At 63.0% G+C, this 18,718-nt stretch overlaps 1 protein-coding gene across 1 annotated transcript in view; it reads left to right on the top strand.

Annotated features, from left to right (window-relative positions):
* Positions 1-7,196: 7,196 nt before the first annotated feature.
* SIM2 (SIM bHLH transcription factor 2) overlaps positions 7,197-18,718 on the top strand; it is a gene marked incomplete at both ends in the record, with an annotated part of 44,287 nt that continues 32,765 nt past the window's right edge. Inside the window, 2 exons of the mRNA XM_080655969.1 lie at positions 7,197-7,371; positions 15,596-15,678. Of these exons, the coding sequence (XP_080512095.1) occupies positions 7,197-7,371; positions 15,596-15,678 (258 nt within the window). The remainder of the gene's footprint in view (positions 7,372-15,595; positions 15,679-18,718) is intronic.

Below are 18,718 nucleotides of genomic sequence, written 5' to 3'. Positions count from 1 at the left end.
CTTCTTAGGGACTCCCTGGAGCTGCAGGCACACTCCCACCCTGGCCACCCTTCCCGCGGAGAAGAAAGCTACTGGAATGTTCCCTGGACATAAAAATCTGAGCGTACAGGGAGAAAGGCACCCCAGGGCTCACCCGCCGGCTCAAAAGCTTCTGGGCGCGAAGCACTGAGAAAGAATCCCTCTGTTCCATTAAACAATGTCTGTGTCTACCCTGCAGGGCGCGAAGGGAGCGTTGGTGACCTAAGATGGTTTCGGTTCCACTTGCTAAATAGTGAAGATTGCACTGGAGTTGGGGCCAAAAATATCCACAAGCCGCTCGGTTTTCATTGGCCCCCTAGTTTATCAGCGAGCGGATTCTCTTGCCAGGGAAAATACTCCTGAACTGAAAAAAGTGCTAATTTTAAGTCTTTCGTTTTATACGAAAATGTGCTCTACCCCTTGCATCCTTCTCGGGGCATTTGCTCTGGCACCAAAAGGGAACTCTGTTCCCAGGCAGTTAAAGGGGGGCGAGGGGACCGGGACAACCCCCCTTCCTGTTCCCCCCGCTTCCCCTCTAGCGCTGAGCTGCCAGCGGGGAGGGGGGAATAGACCCCCAAATAGGGGCTGTCTGATAGGGGCTGCCTGCGTGCGCGCCAACTAGGGGTTGGTTCAAGGGGCTTTGGCGGAGCCCAGATGAAAGCACCAGCCTCTAACCCCCACCAGACATCCCCCCAACACACCCATGTACAACCGAGTCTCGCTCTCTCCCGCCTGCTCCACATGGCCCCGGCTCCCTCGGATCCCTACTTTCCAACTGGAAAGAATGGGTGTGTGTGTGTGTTGGGGGGGGGGGGGAGGAGTGCGGAGCAGAGGTGGAGCGAGGAGATAAGGGGAAGATTGGAGGTCGGCACCGCAGGGTCACCCACACCTTCCGACGTGCAGAGCAGCCTGCGTGGGGGGCACCCCCACCCGTCCCCGCCTGCAGGTGCGCACCAGACCCCGGGGTATGCTGCGCACCCCCCCCCCCACTGGGCGCGAATCCTCCTGAGCTCCCACTCCAGGTGCACTGCGCCTCCCACCCCTGTCTGCTGACACCCCCCCCCCCCCGCCCCGTGCGCTCGGAGCCTCCACTCTCCCGCTTCCTCAGCCCCTCCTGCGGCCACGCACGCTGCGCCCCCTTCTGCCGACTTGCCCGGGGCGCGCCGCGGGCGGTCCTGAGACCGCGGTTTTTTAAAAAGCGGGAACCACACCGCAAAGTGTGCAGGAAACACCCCCCTCTCCCGCAAGCGCCCGCACCCAGCGCCGGAAGTCGGAGTCCTCAGTGGCCCCTGCGGGATGAGGACACCTCTGGCGGGGAAGCCTGACGCTCGGCCCTTTCCGCTGGCCACGACCCCGAGTGCGCCCCACAGCTCCCAACACTGGTCTCCGAAAGGGGAGCGGGGCTGCGAGGGGGGCCGCCACCCCCTCACCTCCGCACCTGGCGACCCGTGTGGCCCCGCCGCCGCTCAGATCCCAGGCCGGCTTCGGTGCACCCGGAACGCAGGACGCCGCGCGGCCCTCCGGCCCTTTGCTGCAGGCATCGCTCCCTCCTCCTGCCGGAGGGAGAGTGCGTTCCCCGGGGACAGCTCGGGGGAAGCCCGCCTCCTACGCCGGCTTTTAAATGAAAAGGAAAAAAAAGAAGAATCCGCGCCAAGCGGGAAGACGCCCTCGCCGGGCTGGGGCGCACGCCCCGCCGCCCCGCCGGCCTTTCTGTAACTTTCCCTGCTAAACCTCGAACGAGGCGTCGCACCCTTCCTGCGGATTTGTTTAGATTAGGGAGACGTTCCCGTGTTCACTTCGCTTTGCAAATCGTCCCCTTGCGATAGTGAAACGAGTTGGTGTCCGTGAAATACTGCGATAGCCCGTGTTACCATCCGCCCTGTGAAGGGCTGTTCTACCTGCCGGAGGAGGACGAACCCGAAGCGCGTCCTGTCCGTGCTTTCTGGGGCGCGAAAAGGTCTGTCCGCGTGGGTGGGTTTTGTTTTCTAAAGGAAGGTTCTGGCGGGTGTTTCTGAAAGGCAGTTTGGGCGCCGGCGTGAACGCACTCGCTGGTTTCCGGCGTCCGGGGCGGCGCGTGGTTGGTACACCCACCGAGGAAGGGCGCGCGCACCGGGCGGTTAGGATCCTCCAGCTCCAGGGCGTCCGGGGCGACCCCCGTCGCTGGGGGCGGAGAGCGTGGCTTTGCGGGGAATGGATGGCGGCCTCTCCCCAACCGCGATTTAAGGTGATATTTCTGTTAAGCCGGGCGGAGAGCTCCGGGGGAACTCTCCCAGCTCCGTGCAGTCGGGTTGTGGAAAAGGGGGGGGGGGGGGGGTCGGCGCGGAGGCTCGCTCCCCTCCCCCGCGGCCCCATCCCTGGGGGTCCTTGGGTGCTTATCTAGTCACCGGCGCCGCCTGCGCTCCGCGGATCCCTGCGCTCCGCGGATCCCTGCGCTCCCCGGAGGACACTGGAGGGCTTTGTGCCTTGGGAGGCGCGCGGGTACACCCCCTCCCGCCGCACTTTCTAGGAGACGGAGGAGAAAGCCAGGCCAGGCTGGCAGGGGGGAGAAAAGGCTGAGAAAAGGGCTGCACCCTCCACGCCAAGGTTAAGGGTTCGATCCCCAGTGAGGGCACATACAAGATCAATCCACGACTGCATGAGTAAGTGAAACAACAAATCTCTCTCGCTCTAAAAAAAAAAAAAAAAAATCAGTAAAAAGTTTTAAGAGTCCTGGCCAGTGTGACAAGCAACCAGTCGATGTTTCTCCCTCACACAGATGCTTCCCTCTATCCTCTCTCTAAATATCAATACAATTTATTTTTAAAAATTAAAGGGCTACACACCCTCAGCTCCAGTAAATGAGAAGAACCTTGTGGCCACCTTTTACCCACACCAGGTCTGGCTTCTGTGGCTCCCCACGGCCTGGCTCTGGGACCAGTGGTACTGTGTGTTTCCCTCGAGGCCTCGCCTTGAGGCGGGGAGGGGGTCGGGGGGTGGGGGGGAGTAAGGAAGTGCCCCGCGGCGCCCTCAGTCCCAGAACCCGCAGTGGACTGGACAGCCGGGTCCCAGAGGAGGACACGGCTCTGCTTGGAATCCCAGAGCAGAATCGGCCTCAAGCAGGTGCCCTGGGTACCTCCTTCCCTTGCCTGTCCTGCCCCCCAGACCGGCGGGGACACCCCAGCCCACAGCCCCATGGGGCCTAGTGCAAGAAGGTGGATCTACTCTAGTTCCTGCCACGTAACCACATCATCAGAGACGCTGACCAACCTAAAAAGCAAACACTGTCCAATGGAGTGACTTCCAGTGAAATAATTTATTTAAAACAAAACAAAAAGATCACTTATTTCCCTCTGGGACTTGGGAAGCGGGGGGCAGAGCCGGGTCCTGTCCTTCCCTGAGGAATGGGTCATCACGAATTGCTCAGGGTACCTGTCATTGCTGTTACCCAGGAGTGGGACATCGTCCTGGTCTGATCTTTGCTGGGAGCAACAGTGACCCCAGGAAAAGTCGGGGATACGTCCCTGGGGCTGGCACAGGGACAGGAAGGAGAAACTGAGGCACTCCTTCGGGTAGGTCACAGGAACAGAGGCTCCCAGCCAGGAAATAGTCAGACGTGGCCCTCACGGGGCGGCAGGATTTCTGGAGCGACCACATCTGTGTAGACCAGGGCTTATGCATCCAGTAGGTTCCAGCTTCAGTGTCTCCGCTGGCTCCAAGTGGCTGGAGTTCCCTTTCTGCACCCCTTCTGAAGTTCAACCCCCCCCCCCCAAATCTCGTGCTAGGAATCGAGCAAGTCCTCCCACACCCCCATCTCCTTAGGGACCAAGTCTCCGATCCCGCTGGTGGCAGCCTCTCCCGGAGCCCATCCCCATGGACCATCTGTGTCTTCCCGCAGGGGAAGCCGGTTTCCTGCGGTGATGGGCCTCAGGTAGGCACCGGCTTGGGGGGTGGGGAGAAGAACAGTTGGGGAGCATCTGAAGCGGAAAATCCAAGCAGATGTGCTTGTGCTTGTGGGGCTGGGCCCGCCCCTTTCCTCTTGTGCCTCAATTTCTTCCAGATCAGTTTCCTAATGGAAACATTTTGAAGAGGTGGGGGTGGGGCTGGGACGGGAAGGCCGCTCCTGGGCCCCTGGGTGCTCCCACACTGGCTCAGCAGGACCTGCTGGGAGTGAGGGCGCCCCAGCAGGCCTGGAAGCTCCGGCCCTCGGTGTGTCTGATCCTCTTCCTGCCCGCAACCTCCCATCATTCCAGAGTCCGCAGGCTCCTGCCTGGCCAAAGGGAACCCCGTCCTGGGTAAAGTCTGGGACTTTGGGGCTCATTCGTTTTGTCTCTAAGCCTCTCCACTGAGTCTCCACAGGCTGGTCTCATTGCCCCGGGTGAGGTGCCCGGCTTGGGCCCAAAGCAAAGAGCAGGAGGACGGCGCACCCTCACCAACAGCGCAGGGTCCAGGGACACGCAGGCGGTGCCCAGTCCGCGGCCGCCGGCCATGCTGGTCACTCCACAGGGCCTGGGCTTCGTGCTTCCCCAGTTTCCACAGCGCCACTAGCCTGTGGCCGTCTGTCCTGAGTGTCCTGTCTGAGGGACCGAGCCCCTGACAAGGCCCCAGTCAGGCAGGTGGCGGGGGGGGGGGTGGGGGGGGGCTCATACTTCACTGTTCCCCCCAGGCAGCCCCATCCTCCCCCCACCCACGGGGAAACTCTGAGCTTGGGTACTGCGGGTGGCACGGTGTTCGGAGTCGATGTGTTGGGGTGGGGTGTACAGTGCCCACTTGGGCGTCTGCTGGGCAGGCTTTGGGTCCGAAAGTGTCCCACAGGATGTGTCTGCGCATCTCCAAACGCCCAAGGCTGCCTCTCAGGACACGTGATTCGCGCCCGTCTGGCCCGCACAGACCTGAGGCTGCCCCGGAGACAACCCTGCCTGGAGATCTCAGTGTGCTTCCCCTAAATTCGGCCTGAGAAAATTTCGGGGTACGGAGGACACTCCGTCCAACTCAGCCCCGCCAGCCAGGGGAGAAGTTTCCTTCTGTTGCTGCCGGGTTTCTCCCCCGTCCACTTGGCCGTGCTGCTGCGATGGGGAGAATGCCCGTCCAGCCTGGAGGAATTCTCCGGGTCCCTAATTGAGGACGGGAAATGGGGGAGGGAGAGGGCGAGGGCGCGCTGCATCCTCCCAAGCCGGGGGTGCAGGCGCGCACTGCGGGGGACGGGGGCTGCTCCAGTGGGGCGAGCCCAGCGGGGAGTGGCCCCCCCGACCCTCTGCGCCTCTGCTGGAACCAGGATCCTGCCCGCTCCTCCGCGGCGGCCCTGCGCGCCAAGACCAAAAGTACAGGGTGCGGGCCACGTGTCCCCTCCAGCTGGGGTCTACGCTTGGGCGCGTCCCACCGCGAAAGAACTTCTGGCCTTCCAAGGGATTCTGGAAAAGGTCGGAGCGCCCTGAACGGAAAGGGGGTTCCCGGCGCGGGGGAGGAGGCCAGCACCCGGCCGCGTCCTGCACTGAATTCGCTCCGCTCCAGGTCCCTCCCGGGCGGCTGGTGGGTGGACCAAGAACGAGATCTTAGCGCCGGCAGGGCATCTCTCCCCTCCAAGCACCCACCTCCAGAGCAGGCGCCCCCAGTCCCACAGCACTACATCGAGGGAGCCCCAGTACCCCACGCCCCGCATCCACTGGGGCTGCCCTCTGACCCTGCGCCCGGGAAGCTGCGGTCCTCCCAGCGCATGGGTATGACCGCAACTGGAGGGTGCAGACCCTAGCAGAGGTGGGGTTTGTGCACCCCGGAAGTCTGGAGGGTCCCAGCCGCGGTGCGGTGCAGGCACTGGGGATGGAGGGGACGGGGAAGAGGGACGGGCGGACTGGCGGACCCAGGCAGCGGCGGGGAGAGTGTGGCCACGTCTCCAGCTGCGAGTCCCTACCCTAACTGCCCCCGCCCCACCAGCGCTCGCCCACGATCCACCCTCCGCGACCTGAGGCGCCCCCGCAGCCACGATTCCCCCAAATCCCGGCAGATTCCCCCAAATCCCGGCCGCGCTGGGCCCGGCATGGGAGCCGGGGCTGTGGACCTGTCCCCGCCGCCCTGGGCGAGGCCCGGCCTCCAAGCTCGGCTCCCGCCCGTCCCTCCCTGCCGCCCGCGGCCTCCGGCCCCTCCGGGTGAGCGCCCGTCTCCTTGGGCTCCGCGTCCCGAGGAGAGAGGGCGAAGGGTCACTTCCAGGCCCTCCCGAGGTGGGGGGGAGGGGGGTGTCCTCTCCCGGCCTTTCCCTGACGCTCGGACCTTCGAGGTGGGAAGCGCGAGAGCGCGGGCGGCGGGCGCCGAGGCTCCGTCTTCCCCGCGGACACCTGGCCCGAGGGTCGCGCCCCTCCCTGCCCGGCGCCACGGAGGAGGTCTCGGCATCCCCCGCCCCCCCCCGCCTTCGCTCCCTCCCGCCGCCCCTCAGAGCGCCCGGTCCAGCGACCCGCCCGCCATCCCCGCGGCGCGCCGAGCGCACTCACCGGACCCCGAGCCGGGCGCGCGGGTCTCTCCCGGGAGCGTCCCTGGAGGCAGCGACTCGGAGGCGCGCCCCGAACGCCGGGCCGCGGGAGTCTGCAGGCGAGGCTCGCCGCCCCCGCCCCCGCCGCGGTCCCTCCCCCCAGGCCCCCCCTCCCCGGCGGCCGCGGCCGGTGCTCCGCCCGAAGGCGGGTCCGCCATAAACAAACGCGGCTCGGTCGCACGTGGACCTCGGAGCTGCTGCGCCCCGCGCCAGATCGAGGGCTCCGGGCGCCGCGTCTCCAGGCACCGGGACCGCCAGGGAGGGCGGGAGAGCGCGCCCGGCCCGGCCCCGCCGCCTCCGCCCGCTCCCTCCGCTCGCCTCCGCTCCATGGCTCCGCGGCCGCCGCCCTCCCGCCCGGAGGGGCCTCGGGACAGCGGGGACGAGTCCTCGGTCACGGACTAAACGGCCCCTCCGCCTCCTCGCCGGCCCCGGTCCACCCCCCACGGAAAGCGACGCGCGGGAGAAGCGGGGAGAAAGGAAGCGGGCGAGGCGGCGGGCAGTCAGGGCTCCGTCTCCGCGGGAGCCGCGCCCGGAGGAGGCTGCGCCCGGCGGGGCGGGAGGAGCGCACCTGCCCGCGGCCGGCGCCCCGGGCTCACCTGGACCTGCCCGCCGCCGCGCAGCCGGAGCGGGACTCCGCGGCCTGGAGCTCGGCCGGGGCTAATATGCCCGGAGCCGAGGCGCGATGAAGGAGAAGTCCAAGAATGCGGCCAAGACCCGGAGGGAGAAGGAAAATGGCGAGTTCTACGAGCTGGCCAAACTGCTCCCGCTGCCGTCGGCCATCACCTCGCAGCTGGACAAGGCGTCCATCATCCGGCTCACCACCAGCTACCTGAAGATGCGCGCCGTCTTCCCCGAAGGTGAGGCCCCAGCGCGGCGGGAACTGGGGAGCCGCGCGGCCTGGGCCCCCGCTGGTCCGGAGGGGCGCTGAGTCCTCCCCGCAGTCCCAGGGAGTCTTGGGGAGGCCGGGCCAGGGGGCTCTGGCTCCTGCTCAAGACAAGGAGCCCCGAGACCAAAACATCTCCTGGCCTGGGGCTGGCCTGGGGCGGACGGGGATTTGATCTCTGAGCCTGCGGTTGCATCCTGCCGCCCCTTTCCTTCCCTTTTCTCGTTTAATTCCCCCTTTTACTCTTTCCTTCTTTCGCTTCTCTCTCTCCTTCCGCGGAGGGGAGCTTGTGCGCCCTGCGGGGAGTGGAGGCGCTGGCTGCTCCCGCTGGAGAGTGGAGTGCGCCCAGGTCCGGCCGTAGGCCCAGCGCCCGCAGAGCACCCTGGGGCCGGCCTCAGTCTCGGCCTCTCCAGATGCCCTTCTCTGCTCACCTTCCTGGGGCTGGGCCTCGGGAGGTCAGGGTATGAGAGAGGGCGAGTGAGGGCGAGTGTGGAGCCCAGACCAGGCAGGAGAGAGAGCCAGGCGATTAGTTGGAAAATGGCAGGCAGGCCTGAGCATAGTCTTGTTTCCGGATTGGGATTAAAAACCCAGAGGGGCAGGTGCCCCGGGGGCAAGGAACGCATGGGTCCCGAAGACGCGCGGTGGTGAGAAATGTTGGGGTGTTTTGGCCGGCATTCTGGGCCAGCTCTGGCCTGCGGGTGGCCAGTGACCATGGCAGCCGGCGGGCACCGCGGGACTGGGAGGCCTGGGCACCGCACCTTTGCTTTGGGTGCCCAGTGGTTCTGAACCAAGGCCCCTGCAGCCGCTGTGCCCCTGGGGGGTGGTTGCTGCCTAGCGCCAGAGACCCCACACTTGGCGTGGTGGGTGCCCAGGACCTCCTGCCGGCCGAGGGTCCACGGGGCTGAGTGGGCTCTGAGCCGCAGTGAGCAGGGAGCCAACCTCAGCGGCAGGGCATAGAGGGTCTCTGCAGAGCGGCGACAGGTGTCCTCCACAGCCAGCTCCTCGGCCACTGGGGCCGCTCAGCCAGAGTATCAGCCCAGCCGTAAGCTCAACACTTGTACCTCCGTGGTGGGTGCTAAGCTGGTTACAGTCTCCTCTGGGTCAGGAGCTGCACTCCACGCCACCTCGGGGTGGAGCGGTGAGGGCCTGGCCGCCAGCTCAGCTCGGCCTCCAGCTTGCTGCGTGGCTGGCTGGGGAGCCGGGAGCCGGAAGCAGCGGCCTAGACTCCGGGTGCCTCTCAGCTGGGCCTGCAGCCGCTGGGAGCTTTCCTCCGGAGAGCAGAAGCCGAGACCCGCCGGCCACCTTTCCCTTCCCAACCCTGATCTCGGAGGAGCTGCTGGGCAGTGGTGGCTGTTTGTCCGCCATGGGTGACCTCTCCGCCCAGAAGCAAAGGTGATGCCCCTGCAGTTGAAGTTTCCGGGAAAACTCGAAGAGGATCAGGTTTTACACTGGCCGGATCCTGCACACCCGGGAAGGAGGGTGCTAACTGGTGTGTTCCCAGGAGCTGGTTTTTTTTTATCCGAATGCTACAGGGAGGTATGGGCCCAGACAGGGCGCCCACCTCCCCTGCGCCCATTGGGAATTATATACAAAGAAACAATCCGAAGATTTCATGATTGGTTGCCAACAGATTTCAAATAAGCCAGAAATTAGTTAGAAGGGAGGTCTGAAGAAGGAGGCCTAATGGGAAGCTGTAGGTTGTTCGGGGGATTTCCAGGAAAACCTGCTAAAAATGAGGAAGCTGCGGGTCTGCCGCTGCAGAGAGTTAAACGGGGGCTCTGTGTTCCAGCCCTGGAAACCAGTCTCCAGGTGTTAGGGCCCAGAATGGCGTGGCCCTGAGCCTGCTGCTGGCGCTGGGGGTCCGGCCTGGAGCGCCGGCCCCTGTGTGGTTCAGTAGTGGCCTGGCTGTGCGCCTCCGCGGCGATGGGAGGTTGGAATTCCAGGAGTACCTACAGTGTTGGAAAGAGCCCTGAACCTGCTGGGGAGCCATCCAAGGGGATAGAGGGGGAGGTGGTTCTGACCCGACTCCCTGCAGCGCTGGAGTGAGTGGGGGCGCCGGCCTGGAGGGGTGGGCAGGCAGCCTCGGGACTCGCCTTTGCACCCGGTGGCCTCTGGCCTGCACCTCTGGGCGGCTGCACTGTTTTCTCTCAAATCAGTTTTGGGACAAGACGTTGTGACGCAGGTGCCAGGGGATGAGAGAGAGGGAGGGAGGGAGAGGGAGAGTTTAGAAAGCGCTCAATTATGCAAAATTACCCGCTTGCCCCTGCGGTAGCTCCCAAGGGCAGCGTGAGGAGGCGAAGAGGCGCTGTAATTGATTTAACCTGTTCTGGGGTTAGGGTCGGCCCTGGGGACGTGGTTCCAGATTGGAGGGGGCTGAGAGAGCCACAGGGTCAGGGCGCAAGCATCCGGCGGGTTTGAGGGCCAAAGCCGTCCCGGGCGGGCGGTGCCGGAGCTCCGGGATCTGCAGGGCTCTCGGCCTCCGATGGAAAGATACCGGGCAGAACAGAACCAACGTGCCACGCACGGCCTGGGCCTCGCTGCTCCGCTGCTCCGTAGCCCAAAGCAGGCAGGGCCTGGGCGGAAGGGTCTGGGACTTCGGGACCCAGAAACAGCAGAGGCCGAAGGACCCGCAGGACTCTCCGGGGAACCTTTCATAGGAGGGCGCCTCCAGCTCCCTCAGGGAGGCAAGAGCAAGCCTGTGCCCGCTCTCCCTTCGCCTCTGCCTCAGCTCCTTCCATCCTGAGTCCGAGGGGCAGGAGGAGGGAACGGAGCCCAGCGGGGTCAGAGGGAGGCGGCAGGAGCTGGGCCTTTCATGCTCAGCTCCGCCAAGCTGCCCCACTGGACCGCGGTCTCCCTGTCTGTGCAACGGGCTGCACGGGGTTCCCGAGGTCCATGCGAGGAGCCTGGCTGTGTGGGTGCAAATCAGACCTGTGCTCACCCCCGTCCTGTGAGCTCACTGCCTGCGTGTCCCCAGCCACACGCCACTTCCACGGCGGAGTGCCTCACTCAGTGGACCCCCACCCCCAATGGCAAGACTCGCTGTTTTCTGGATCCGTACATTTTCTCCCCAAAGAAGTGGGGGCCAGATGGGTTAGGAAAGAGGGCAGAATAGCAAGGCTGGCTTCGGAAATGGACTCAGGAAACTTGGAGAGTTAAGGGTGGTTGGGGAGGCGGGGGCGCGGGGTCTGCCTGCCCTCCTTCAGGACGGCCTTCCCTCCAGGAGAGCCCGAAGCACTGGGGTGGGCGCACTCTGCTGCTCTGTCCGATGGCCCAGGGCCAGCCTTGGAGCTGCAGGGCCTCCGCGGCCTCCCCCTCGGCCTCCCCCTCTTTCCCGGGAGCAGAGATGTGCCCTCCGCGGGGCAGCCAGCACGTGGGTCCCCGTCAGGGCACGCAGGAGGAACTGGCCAGAGCTCGGTCAGGAGCAGAGTTGGAAACGGAGACTGACTGTGAAAAGGAGAACGGAGCCCCCGACCCCACCCCCAGGCCTGAGGACCCAGTCAGGTGTGGGTGCAAGGTGGGGAAGAACTGGAACCTTTATCGCAGCCTTTTGCTTAAAAGAAGCAAAAGCCTCATTCGCACACAACAGAAGTGGGGTTGGAGGCCTGGGTTACTCCAGTGTGGGGTTTGTCTGCGTTTAGATTTAGGCAACCCCTCATCCCCCCCCCCCCACTCCCGCCCACACACACACATTCCAGCGCCAGGGAGGAGGGGGCTGTCTTAGAAATTGTTGTCTGGAATCTAAATGTTTTGATTCAGAGGATTTGGTGAGAACAGACACCCCTAAACAGACGCAGGGTTACAGAGCTAAGGCCTTTCTCTACGCAACCCGAGATAATGTAGTTTTTTTAAAAATAGACTTAGTTTTTAGAATTCGGGCCTTTGCAGCCCTCTCCCCTCTCTGCTTGGAAGCCTGCCAGGCCGTGCGCCTGGGTCCGGAGGGGAAGCTGGGTCTCCAAGCAGGACGCTTCCGCAGGTGGGGGGGATCTGGGCCCGAGGGTGTGCTCCAGGGGCTGGCACTCGGAGGAGGGGCCTGGAGCTCAGGGCAGCTTATTCCGTCCCGGGCTCTCGGTGCCCACGGAAGCCTGGCCCGCTGTCACGCTGTGTGGTGGCCCACTGCTCCATCCCATCCTGAGGTCTGAGCATCAGGAGTGGGGGGGGAGGCTTGCATCTGTTGTGTGACTGCTGACAGCACTGGCCTGCGTGGCAGGGCAAGCTGGAAGCCCCCTTTCCTCGCCTTCCCCGGCCTTTTTGGGGCACCCTTACCACCCCCTTCACACCTGGTCCCTGCCGCCGGGCCTGACGGATGGTTTGGAGCCAGGCTGGGATTTTCAGGGAGCCCAGGGAGACACAGCATCCAAGGCAGGAGAAGGGCGAAGGGCCCGGAGGCCCAGAGCCGCGACAGTTCCTGGTGTCGGGAGTTGCCAGCTCTGGGCTCTCCTGGGGGGCAAGGCGGGCAGCCCGACTCTTCACTTACAGCTGCCCAGGGTGCTCCAGACCTGCCTGTGTGTGTGTGGGGGGGGGGGTTCGTGGGGGGAGCAGTGACAGGCAGTAGATGCTGGCTCCCTCACTCCCCCCGCCCCGCCCCCTTGACTTTGGCGTGGTTTGCAAGTGGAGAGTGTGACCCTGTGTCTTCAGACGGCCCCCAATCATGGAGAGGCCAAGCTTCCCCGTGTCACATCCTCTTCCTGGGAGAGGAGGTAGTACTTGGGGGAGGGGAGGCAGAGGCGAAGGCTGGAGGCAGGGACGGCGTGGGAGAGGGCGAGGAGGCCAGACCACCGGGGTGGCAGGCGCAGCTGGAGTCTCTCCGCCTGGCACCTGTGAGCTTAGCTCATTCCATCCCCCAACACCCCCATTTCACAGGTGAGACATAAAGGCTGCTGGCCAGGCACTAGACCATCCAGGCCGGCCCAGCTGGCATCTTTAAGGAGGGAGGAGGGGGGGGTGAAGCCCTGGTGTCCCTGGCGGTGGGGGGGGGGCTCCCAGAGTCTCCCTGCGTTTTCACAGTCCCAGGCCCAGTTTTCCCTGGAGGGTAGGGGCGGGGTCAGGCCTGTTGTTAACCCGTTTAATTGCCCCCAAGTCCCCGTGCGCAGTGTTTTTGTCCGCGTTTGGACACCCCAGGCTGCCCTTGGTGCTGACTGTCCTGCGAGTTCGTGTGGAAGTCCAGGGCTGCCCCTGGGGGTCCCTGGCCACAGTGCGCTCTGCTCCTGCAGGTCTCAGCTCCTGTGTCCCCTCATCGGAGAGGTGTGACCCCGTTCCCTGGGAAAGCGTCTTACTTGTGTGGCGGCCCCTGGAGGCCCAGTGGGTGCTAAGAGCAGGAGGGACCTTAGAAAGCTTCCATGGCAGTGGGGGCGGGGTTTACACTGAACAGCAGCCCAGCCGAGTGCCAGGGTGTGGGCGCCCACAACGCTGGAAGGCAGAGGGGTGGGGATGCCTGGACCCTTTCCCCCTCCCCCAACCTGGGGGGATCCCAGGGGCAGCGAGTCCCCCGCGGGTTTCCCTGCTGTAGGCCAGTGGGACCCAGACCCTGGTGGCTGGGAAGCCGCGGGTGGCTTAGGACTCTGGCTGGGCTGCTGCCCTCCCTGAGCGGGGGGCTCCCAGGTTTGGGCAGGACAGCGGGCCACAGGCCGACACCCTCAGCCACAGGCCGACACCCTCGAAGCGCTCAGCACCCCCTCCGCCCCCCCCCCCGCCCTCATTTTTCTTTCAAAGCCCTTTGTTATGTCCAGATAAGGGCCACACACACAGCACCTCACTTTTGGGGCGCACATTGGTTACCAACCTGACTTTATTTAGTCTTGTCTTCTGCCCAAAGTGGTTTTTATAGGCTGAGTAAAAAGGCCTCGCCCACAGCAGTTTCTAATGGAAGAGCTGGCAGCTGTCACCCCAGGTGGGGTGACACAGGGGACCCCGCGTGGGGTGACACAGGGCGGATGCGAGGGGAACTTCTCGCCCCCACCATGCCTCCACACCCACCACCAGGGCTGGAAGGAGCGTTCTGACCACATCTCCTCGCGAACACGGAGGCTGTGGGCCAGCACCGGGAAATGATGAGAGGGAAGGGAACAGGCTCTCTACAAGCCGCTGGGTGTCCGAATTTCTCGGAAATTGTCCATTACACCCAGTTACCCAGGCACGTGCGCAGGTGAGGCCATAGCCTCCCACAAGGCTGTCAGGGGGAGTCTGGTGTGGGGGCCATTCCCGAGGGTGTAGACCTTCCCAGGTCACTGGGCAGGGAACCTTCCAGAAGCCAAGGCCAGGGGACCACTGAGCCAGGAAGGGCGGTGAAGGACAGTGACCAGGGCCCATCTGTCCATTTTCGGAAATCTGAATTCCTGGGTCTTTGTGAAGTTCTTTCTTCATTCAAGCCTGGGGGGGCGGGGGCGTTAAATTGTGGTCCTTTCGGGTTCTGATTAGTGGAGGTCGCGCTGCCACTGCCCACTGACACCGTTGGGGCCGAGGCCTGCGATGAGGGGCAGTGGCCTCGCTCTGGTCACTGGGGTCACCCCTGGAGGGGGGGGGCGGGCGCTGAGGACAGGCAGCTCTGCCACATGGTGGAGGCTGAAGGCAGTCACATGGGGGTGGGGATGTTTGGAGATTAGCTCCTTCCTTCTGGGGCGATCAGGATAAGCCCCGAATTCCTGGAGCCCGGGAGGAAGAATAAAAGGTGGCATTTTTTTTGCCAAAGTTCGCGGGGAAGGGTCCCCGAAGCCGCTGGGTCCAGGCCGCGGCTTCCTCTCGCGGGGTGCGGTTCCACCTCCCGGGGTCAAAGCCGCCGGAAACGCATGCCCGTTCCCTCGGGGACCGTGGGGAGACAGACCCCAAGCGCCTGCCCCAGACTCCCTGTCCCTCACTCGCCAGCGTCCTCAGGGGCGCGGGGACCCAGGCCCGTGCGTTCTCGGTGGCCGCGCCAGGTTCCCGCCCCGCGCGCAGCGGGCAGGGGCCGCTCGGGCCTGAGGTCGCCGCTGGGAAGGCGGACGCGCCAGCGGGACCCACAGCCCAGCCCGCACGTCCATCCGTCCGTCCTTCCGTCCGCGGCTGCGGGGGTGGGTGCGAGTGGGCCCGGAGCTGGGGCCTCGGGGCGCAGGGCTACCTGGGGGAGGCTGGCTGCCCGGGAGGGACTCCAGGGGCCCGGCGTGTCCTCCCGGCGCCGCCACCTCACCTGGCTCTCCCGCCGCCTCCGAGGCGCAGAGGAAGCCGGGGCCGGGTCACAGCCCTGCGCCGGGCCCCTGGAGTCGTGGGGAGGCCGGTCTCCTCGGCGCCTCCTGCAGGCTGGCAGCCTCGGTGATGGGGCAGCGGGAGGCCTGGTGGGGGCTGTTAGGAAACCGAGGGGCTGGGGGACCCTAATTGCGTGACAGCAGACACCTCCCCATTAGCGTCGAGTAAATATGGGGCTTTCTCCGCCTTCGGTCCATGGCAGCGGCTGGCGCGCCCCCCTCCCCCCAGAGCCCCAGGTAACCTTCCCCCCCCCCCCCAGCTCTGGGATTGGACGGGATGGCGCCCCTGGGACCCCGGGGTGACTGAGGTGGAAAAGATTTCTTATTTTATTTCATTTTTAAACTCAGGCAAAGCTGCCTCCTGGACGGCGGGCTGCGGGCTTCTCTGTCTGGGGAAATGCAGTTGCTGGGGCCGGGGAGGGAGGGGGGAGGGTCCTGGGGGCCATCAGTTCGGGTCAAGTCGGGAGCCCCGTGGGCCGCGAGGATGGCCTAGTTCAGCAACGCAGGTGGATCACCCTGTGGCTCTTCAGCTAATGAAACTCCATTTCAGAGCCGCGAGCAGGGGCGGCCCAGGCAGGACGGGCCTGGCAAGCTGAGCCGCGGGAGTGCTGGGAGCCAGGGCCTTGGAGGGAACCCCCTCCCCCCCCAGCCCACCCCACCCCCGCCTTTGCATTTTAATGGAGGCTGAGGGGCGCCGCGCTGGGAGTGAGGGGTTTGGGGGGGGGGCGCTCAGGGGGCTGGGAGTGAGGGGTTTGGGCCCTGGGGGGGGCGCTCAGGGGGCTGGGAGTGAGGGGTTTGGGTCCCGGGGGAGTGCTGGGGGCTGGGAGTGAGGGGTTTGGGCCCTGGGGGGGCGCCGGGGGCTGGGAGTGAGGGGTTTGGGCCCTGGGGGGGGTCTCAGGGGGCTGGGAGTGAGGGGTTTGGGTTCTGGCTGGCGTGGGGCTCAGGTAGTCCTGCCTTACTGATTTCCTCTGTCCCCCTGCCCAGGTCTCGGAGACGCGTGGGGACAGCCGAGCCGCGCGGGGCCCCTGGACAGTGTCGCCAAGGAGCTGGGGTCGCACTTGCTGCAGGTAGGGCCCTGCCTGGGGGAGGGGGTCATGGCTGCCAACAGCCCCAGCCGGGCCTGGATGGTGCTCCCCGGTGACCCCAACACTTTGTCTCGAGGTTTCTCTCCCTTTCCGGAGTGGACCCACAGGCCGCCACCAGCTGCAGAGGGGGAGGTAGCCCGAGGGGAGGGGAGGTAGCTCCCAGGGGAGAGGCGGTACCCCGACCTCGTGCTCGCACCCCGCACCCAGGCCGGCCGGGACCCTGTGGCCTCAGCTCAACCAGAGCCACCGCGGCCCAGTCCCGGGCCTCCCAGCACCTCGCTGTCCCTCAGCCCCGGGACTCTATCTAGGCCTTAGGGCGCCCTGGGTGTGGCTAAGTCCTTTCCAAACTTCACTCCCCCGCCCCCCAACATCTTTAGGGAGCCTTGCTCTGTGCCTGAGGCTGTGCCAGGCGCTGGAGCCAGCGGAGCGGGTCAGGGCGCTCTGAACCAGAGTGGGGCAGCTCCCGCGGGTGACAGTTGTGCGTGTCTGGAAGGGTTGCGTAAAGGAGAGACCGCATGGCTGATAGTTTAACAGCTGGAATTGACTGAGAGTTTATGACGGGCCAGATCCTTTCCTAAATCTTCCTGCATCATCTGGCCTCCCCACCCACCTCGAGTGCGTTCTATTCTGAACTCCATTTCTTTTAAGAGGGGGAAGTTGCGGCACAGAGAGGTTAAGCAACACGCCTGACGTCACACAGCAAGTAGGGGAGCGAGGTTCACTCCAAATGGTCCCTCCGGTGCTTGAGCCGTGGGCTCAGGTCGTGGTGCGGCCTCCGGAGGCGCCTGGCTCACGGAGGGAGGGAGCCCTTGCTTGGTTTGTGGTCACCACTTAGCGCCCCCAGTTCAGTCCTTAGCACTTACACTGCCCCAGACCTCGGTTTCCTCCGCAGTGTCAGGGCGCATGGCCGGGTAACCGCGCCACGGCCCGGCCGTTCCAGGGCCAGTTCCTGGCCGGCGGCTGGCGCTGGGCGGGGACGCAGAGCCTGGCGTTTCAGAGCCTTTCAGACGCCCTTCACAAAGCCTCCTCAACGACCCGATTCATTCCTCTCCCGCCATTCATCTCTGCCACCGAAAAGTGCCCGCCGAGAGCTCCTTTGCATTTCCTCCTGCTATTCGGTGTTTGCTTTAAAGGCGAAAAAAAGAGAAAGTTGGCGGCCGGACGAGGTGACTTGGGTCAGAGTCAGCCACGAGCTCCGCGCTGGGAAAAAGCAGATCTTTTCAAAACTCGTTTGCCCCGAGTGTCCGAGTGTGATTTATGTTTTGAAAATGCGTGCGCCGGGAAGCGCAGGTCCCGGGAATGTTTGAAACCCGAGGCTTTGACAACACCGCGCGGGGCGGCGGCGGCGGGTAATGGTGCTCTTGGAGTCCTTCCCGCGCCGGCCCGCGCGCCAGGCCCCCCTCCGGCCCCCCTCCGGCCCGGCCCCCTGCGGTATTTTCCGTGTTAGATGCTCCTGCGTATTATAAGTGGCACTAATATCGGGGACAGCTAAGTGCCTGGGAACCCCGGTCAGAACCTGGCGGCACCGTCCACCTACTCCGGTTCCCGCTCCGTTTTCTGTAATGAATTCCGCGGGGCGTGTGGACGAGCCCCTTTGCAGTTCAGTTTGCACACTTGCAAGCCAACTTTGAAGTGGTGAAGGCGTCCCCGGCATTTTCCATAAAGGATATTATTTTTAGCTACTGCTGGCAACTTGCAGAATTTGATTATGATAATTTTTCTTTGACTCATAGGGCTCCCTGTCAGAGACTGTTTCGTTAATGTATCTCTTTCAGGATTTCGGAGTCAAGGAAGAATGCAGAAGGTGCCGAAACGCGGACAGCTTTAGAAATGGCCCTGTCGTTTATATTTGTGAGACGGCGTTTAGATGGGGGAAAAAAAAAATGTTGTAGCGGAGTTAGAAATGTGAAAGTCAGGCTTCTAATCAAGATGTTGATTTCCACCTCAGCAGAGGAAAAGGACACGAGCGTTTAGTTGGCCAAGGGTTCTTGCAACAAAAACTCCATTTGAGAGAGGGGAATGTAAGGGCATCTTCCAAGTTTCATTTCGGCTGCATTCTTTTTAGGTCCCCCTCCCAAGGAGGGGGGATTTAGGAAAAAGCCAAAGGTAATCTGGTTTCAATTACATGCTGTAAAAATAGAATTTGTGGCCAGAAATTAATTTGGAATATTTTTTATGGGGGCAGCATTGTGGGCTGTCTGGATCTTTCACCAATTTAAAATATGAATGGGTAAATAAAATGCAGTTTCCTTTTTCAAAAACAACTTATAGTGTTTGGGGTTTTTTTGTTTTTTTTTGTCCTTGCCACACATAAATATGTTCAGTACCTTTTTATGTGTCTTCATTACCTCTTATAATCTTACTTTATTTTTTTGAGGGCTAGCCAACTTTGGCAAAATCAGAATAACCACGTAGGTAGTTTTTAACTTTTCAGAAATTGATACTTCTTCTCCTTCAATTTTGCAAAGGTTATTTGAGATCATTAATTCTGTAGACATAGTCTGTTCAAATAACCCGGTATTTTCTTTTCTGGGGAGTGGTAGTGTTTGGAATTTATTATTCAAATGGTACTTAGCGGTAACTAGAAGATCGTGGCAAATAAAGCATATGTCCTCGTGGTATAAACACTGCCGATTATGACATAAAATGGTCTATATAGCGGTCGATTGTCCCCTAAGCACCATAGAACTCCGGATTTGTGCTAAGTGCTAAAATAACCCCAAACAATAAAGCGACTGCATTTAAACTGGGCACGATAGGAATTCTCCAACGTTTTGCCTGATTTTTTGCGATGTGCGTGTAAGACTGTTTTTACAGCGCTTTAAAAGCGTTTGAGAGCCTGGTGCGGGGACTCGGCTCGGAGTGGTGTAACTTACAGCCCTTCCGGGGCTGGGCTCTGTTTTTTGCATTTGACAAATACGTGTTGGTGATCATATTTTATACAGTCCTCCGTCCCAGAGAGCGTGCAGCGATTAGGTTTAACCCTGACGTGTACCTATCGTCTCTGACCCCGGCACGTTTT

This window comes from Plecotus auritus (genome assembly GCF_963455305.1).
Source record: "Plecotus auritus genome assembly, chromosome: 2".
In the NCBI taxonomy this organism is placed as follows: domain Eukaryota; kingdom Metazoa; phylum Chordata; class Mammalia; order Chiroptera; family Vespertilionidae; genus Plecotus; species Plecotus auritus.
The sequence above is the reverse complement of the archived record's forward strand: the minus strand, read 5'-3'. Positions and strand labels throughout refer to the sequence as shown.